Source organism: Papaver somniferum, unplaced genomic scaffold (assembly GCF_003573695.1).
Source record: "Papaver somniferum cultivar HN1 unplaced genomic scaffold, ASM357369v1 unplaced-scaffold_10, whole genome shotgun sequence".
Lineage (NCBI taxonomy): Eukaryota > Viridiplantae > Streptophyta > Magnoliopsida > Ranunculales > Papaveraceae > Papaver > Papaver somniferum.
This window is the reverse complement of record NW_020618825.1, coordinates 4,342,451-4,348,190: the sequence shown is the minus strand read 5'-3', so window position 1 is coordinate 4,348,190 and position 5,740 is coordinate 4,342,451. Positions and strand designations below refer to the sequence as shown.

At 36.6% G+C, this 5,740-nt stretch overlaps 1 protein-coding gene across 1 annotated transcript; it reads left to right on the top strand.

Moving 5' to 3' along the window:
• Positions 1-220: 220 nt before the first annotated feature.
• LOC113326964 (transcription factor MYB78-like) lies at positions 221-1,558 on the top strand. The gene is made up of 2 exons (XM_026574619.1): positions 221-654; positions 755-1,558. The coding sequence occupies exons 1-2, from the start codon at positions 263-265 to the stop codon at positions 1,494-1,496; spliced, it is 1,134 nt and encodes a 377-aa protein (XP_026430404.1). The 5' UTR covers positions 221-262; the 3' UTR covers positions 1,497-1,558.
• The last annotated feature ends 4,182 nt before the right edge of the window (positions 1,559-5,740 follow it).

Below are 5,740 nucleotides of genomic sequence, written 5' to 3'. Positions count from 1 at the left end.
TCAAAATTCAAACTTATTCTTTTAGTCTTACGACTTTGTAAAATGGTCGTTTGTTTAATATCTAGTAGTATCCATATGTCTAATTACTACTCAATACTCATGGAATATATTGTTAAAATATATATATATATATGCCACTTTTTTTTTAAGTCACCATCTATAAAAGGCCGTCCACTTCATTTATCCTTCCTATTTACACAACAGCAGAGACAGACAAAAAATACAGTTGATCATATCCACAACAACAGCAATAATTGTGAGAATGTATTCATCATCAACTACTACTATGAATAATAATAGAAGATCAGCTGGTGGTGGTGGTGATAGCAGTAGTTCTAGTACCACTATGACAACAACACAAAGTAGCAGTGATAATGAAGATGTGATGATGGCTATGGATTACGAGCAACAAGAGGATCTTGATCTACGAAGAGGTCCATGGACAGATGAAGAGGATCATTTGCTTACTAGTTACATTGCAAACCATGGCGAAGGTCGTTGGAACTCTCTTGCTCATGCCGCTGGTCTAAAACGTACCGGAAAAAGCTGTAGATTGAGATGGTTGAATTACTTACGCCCTGATGTTCGACGCGGTAATATTACACCGGAAGAACAACTTATGATTCTTGAACTCCATTCTCAATGGGGAAACAGGTAAGAGTTCCACTATAGCTAATAATGAACTCTATGTGTGAAACCATGGGATTCACTTTCATCCATTACTGCAGATTGCATGACTAACTTTGTGTTATAGGTGGTCAAAGATTGCTCAATATCTACCGGGAAGAACAGATAATGAGATAAAGAACTATTGGAGAACAAGGGTACAAAAACACGCCAAGCAACTCCGGTGCGACGTTAACAGCAAACTCTTCAAAGACACCATGCGTAATGTTTGGATGCCAAGATTGGCTGAAAGAATTCAAGCAGCAGCGGATGGGACGTCTCTGGAATCCACCAACACCATTACAGGACACCATTTCAATAATAATATAGATTTCACATCAGTCGCAGAGAGCACCAACATTAATGACATGGGAATGATCAATACTAATCGAACTAATCGAAGAAGAAGTATAAAGTCTGAGGACAACTATACAACTGCTAAGGTTCCTGCTTCATCATCGACCGCCGATTCTTTATGGACAAACACGGTGACAACCCAAGTTCCTTCTCCGGTTTCAGACCTTACTTACGATCAATATCAGTACCCTTTTGAGACTAATTGTGAGAGCACTACTACCCAAACTTCACATATCATGAATTACCCAGACTATATCATGCCCAGTCCTATAGGTTACAACCTAAACCATGATTTCAACTTTCAAGGTTGTACTACTAGTAGCGCCCACGAACAACAGAACATGAGCAACATTAGTGGCAATTGGTTAGGGAGTGATACTAGTAGTACTATCACTCAAGATAATTCATTATGGGACTATTTGTGGAACCCTAATCAAGATATCATGTTCATACAACAACAACAACAGTTCTGAATATCATCATCAAATAAATACGGCAGGCAGGCAGGCAGAGAAATGGATATGATATACATAGATGGTGACAAAACAGTTTAGAGACACTTTGTGAAAGACAAAGTGATGAACATTAAAAATTGTGTTTGATGTATTTAGTTCTGGAATATCTTTTCCAGTGTCATTCTTTTCAATCAAGTTCTTTAAAATTGTTGATTGAAATTGAAATATACAAATATATGTTAGTATCAGTAGATGAATGTGTCTCATAAACTAGCCCAACGTTTTCATAAAACGCGTAATTCTTTTGGGGTTATTTGTACTATGATACCCGAATTTTGTCCAGAATCTTACTCTGGTATCCATTTCTGCAGAAATTCCGATAATCTGAAACCAATGTTCGCCTTCTATCAACCGTAAATGTGGACTATAAGGCCATAAACTACCTGACGCAAATATAGAGTCTGAAGAGCTTGGAAAAAGAGTGGTATAATCTAGTCAGCCGGTTGTTGGTGGCGAAAGCGAAACCTATGACAAGTTGCATGATCATTGGATTAGTGCATATAACCGTGGGGCTGATCCTTACTTTGTTTTTTCCTTAGGCCAATTAAACAGCATATATCCATGGAACCATTCGTGACCTCTGTCTATATAATTTATCATGCTATCGATAAATGCGCTATTTATAAATTGGGGTTAAGCAAAGTCTTAAAATATGGCTTTACTTTTCTCCAAAGTAACCCTTTTATCCATTATTGAGAAAGATAATAAAGCTTTATATATATAAAAGGATCGATCCAATATAAAGCCAAAACTACTGAAATGTTGTGTGAATAGATAGCCGGAGAGTGACAGTAAAGAACTGATCATTATGTTCTGATGCTCGTATACTTTATATCTCGAGTTTGAGATTAACAGGGACGGTTATATATTAAAATCCATAAAAACCTACGTAACCTGAAAACTCCCCGTGCAAGGATAGGATTTTCCAAGACTTATCAAACGAAACGAGCCCCTAAATGGTACACAAACAAGCCTTTCACAACCTTATTGCCCTATGCAAACATGATCGATGGTCGATACGCCGGACACGTACGTTCTCTGAGAATAATAATTACTGGTTTCCATCAATGCATATGTTTATGATTGCACTTTACTTAGGATGGGGACTTATGAATGCGTATGTGCGAGGAGGTGAACAAGACATATATTCGATCATGTCCTTATGTTGATGAAAGCTAGCAAAGGGGGATGGATATAAACTTATTAAGTGTCCTCTTTTATTGGCTCAGTTGTGGAACTTCCATCTGGCAAAAATTCTAATAACTAGCTAAGATAGCTAGTTGCTTTTTTGATGAGTGAAGGAGCCACTCAAAACAGAGAGCACAGCCGCAACTTTTGAAAAACTTAAGGTTTTGTCTCTATTGATGCATCATCCATATGTATGTCCGTATTCTTTTCTTCTTATAGAATAAGTATCATGCATCATCATCACCTCATTTCTCACTCAAAAACAGAAACCGTGAGAGATTCATATATCCATACAGTGGGCACATACATGTACGGGTATCAGTATCTCTGTCACGCTTCATCACTAGTCTGTCACACTTACCTGCAGCTAGCTAGTGCTGCTCTTTTCCATCGACATCAGCCGCAGTGTACCCGGCGGCATTTAATCGGTGTGCTCAACTTCGATCAGTTGTGTTCCAAATAAAAACATTTCATCTTCGCAAACACATCGCGCGTGCATGACACTTTAGCTATATAGTTATTTTATTACTTTGTCTATCGTTTATTTTCTTTTTGAAGCATACTTTTTGTTTTCATGCATGCACTAAATAAAACTTAAGTACTTATATTAATTAATTTCAGACACCATAACACACGAGTACGTTTCACGGTAACCAAATCGAAAGAAATGATCAAGGACGCGTCGGCCGAAATTGAAACAGTAAAGTTACCCCATAATTGATAAGAAAAATGGGAAAGTTTTCACACTAATGAAGTACATTAATTAATAACCTTTTGCACTTTATTTATGTGGAGCTTTGGGCATTTTTTCCCAGTTTTTGAAGTGATTGTTTTTTATCGATGGTTCTGTGCTTTAAATTTTTCAATCATGCAACATAACTTTTATTATTAATCTTTCTTTCCGTTATTCACTTCCACAATTGGTTAGAAGTTTCTTAATCTTTTTCATTCTTTTCTTTCTCGATTGATTCTGTCGTGTTACACATCTTTGTAAGCACTTGCATTAGTTTTGCCTTTTATTGGGACTACTATGAAAGTAGTACTGATTAACTAGGACTATAAATCAAGCATCCTCGAGGGACCATGGACACATGACTGCTAATATAGTCTTTTAAGCTCAGTGGGTCATTGGCTTTGTAGATGATGATATGTGAAGCACTTCCTTAGCTTTGCCCTTTCAAAACTTTCTATTTCTGAAGGATTCCTTCCCTACGATGAAAAGAAACTTCTGAACACTGCGCATTTAAACACCTCTAAAACCAAAACCGTACCACGGTATGAGTAAATGTAACCTGGCTAAATTGGGGCCTATGCCACTTAATTGGGACCTATAACTACATGGCAAAATAGGGTCGTTAGGAAGTAATTTGTAGAAGCCCCTTATCCAGTATTTATATTAATGTCTAATATGCCCTTATTAAATTAGTAATGATTAATTAAGTTAATGTTTATTAAATTAATAAGTGTTTGAGTGGGATTATAATGTTTGGATTAGAGTAGAAATTCATTTTTCTTTTTAAAGGTTTGGAGGGAAAAAAGTAGAGGGAAAAAAGGAAAAACTAGGGTTTGTGATTTTCTTAGCAAAAATGAAAGAATATACTGATGATGAAGACTCTAGTAGTGATGAAGAGGGGGGTGCATCAGATTATCATGATTTCGATCTTACCGAATTGGATAATTTGTTGAATGAAGAAGAGTATGACAACCAAAGAATGCTTGAGGATATTATTCAAGCACAAGAACAATTTCGCCGGGAGGAAGAAGATGATAATGCTTCTAATAAACAGGTATGAGTTGTAACGATCTACAAACATGTATTTGCATGTCTAAGTTGCCGAATAAGGAAAAAAAATCAAAACTTTAACCCAGAATCAGTTTATTCGATAGCATGCTATAAACCGATTCTGGGAAAAATACCCAAATTGGGTACAAGAATCGGTCTTTGTTCATCACCAAATAAACCGATTGTAGTAAATTTTTGGCGCGATGGGTACGTGACGAGAATCGGTTTTTGTTGGTGATGTGCATAATCCGATTTATTCCCTTGAATAATCTCGTAGAATACACAAATTTGACAATCACTTTATTTTCAGTAATATGTAATCCGATTTTGGAGTTCCAGGAGAAATGTGCACCAAAATCGGATTATGTGACACCAGACTGAACCGATTGTAGACGCTGAAAATTTTCCGCCAATTCTTTAATCGGTCTTTATAGTTGCACATATAAACCGATTACTTATAATCGGTTTAATCGACTGTAATCCTCAACTTTTTGATATTTGTTGTAGATTTTGTGGCGTTTTAAGAAGATCAACCCGAAGTCGTATCTCTGCTGGGTGCCGATACCTCTGCCCACTATTTCACCGATTTGGAATGGGAAGATAGAGACGATGCAAAGCAATGGTTTATAAAAAGGGAATAGAGATTAAATGCGCGTTAGTTTTAGGTCGTCATTCAAGTAAATATCGTTTGGAATTTGTTTGTGAGAGAGGTGGAAAGCAAGAAAGTCACTAGGCAAAGGACAGATTGTACGTGAAGAAGACGACAAGGGAATACATTACTAAATCAAAGAAGTATGATTGCCCGTTTAAGTTTATAGTTAATACACTCAAGAAACGTGATGATAGTAAGGTATACAAGCACCATTTGAGATGAATCGCGTAAGGATCGGAGAATTGTTTTATTCAACCATAACAACATACATTATATCGGTCTTAGAGTACGTGATGATTTTCCATTACCACCGGTAGATAATTTTAACAAGGTCATTGATGTCACCAAGGAGTGGCTAAAAAAATACGATGCCAACATGAGGCGATGGGAGGAATTGATCAAGCTGGATCAATTCGATGGTCTCCATTTGTTGGAATGAGTATTTTCCTTATGTTGAAAACTTGATCTATCGAATGCTTATATTTTGTCGCTTTCTCATATTGTATATTTTGCAAACTTGAACCAAGCTTAATGAATGAAAGTGGTTTTATTGTTTTCGGTAACTTGGACTCATGAAAT

What these genes read in the sequence shown, in the direction of transcription:
- LOC113326964 (XM_026574619.1), top strand. Translation starts at nt 263, where the DNA reads ATGTATTCATCATCAACTACTACTATGAATAATAATAGAAGATCAGCT. An exon ending in CATTCTCAATGGGGAAACAG is followed by an intron (nt 655 to 754) that starts GTAAGAGTTCCA and finishes TTTGTGTTATAG; the next exon opens with GTGGTCAAAGATTGCTCAAT.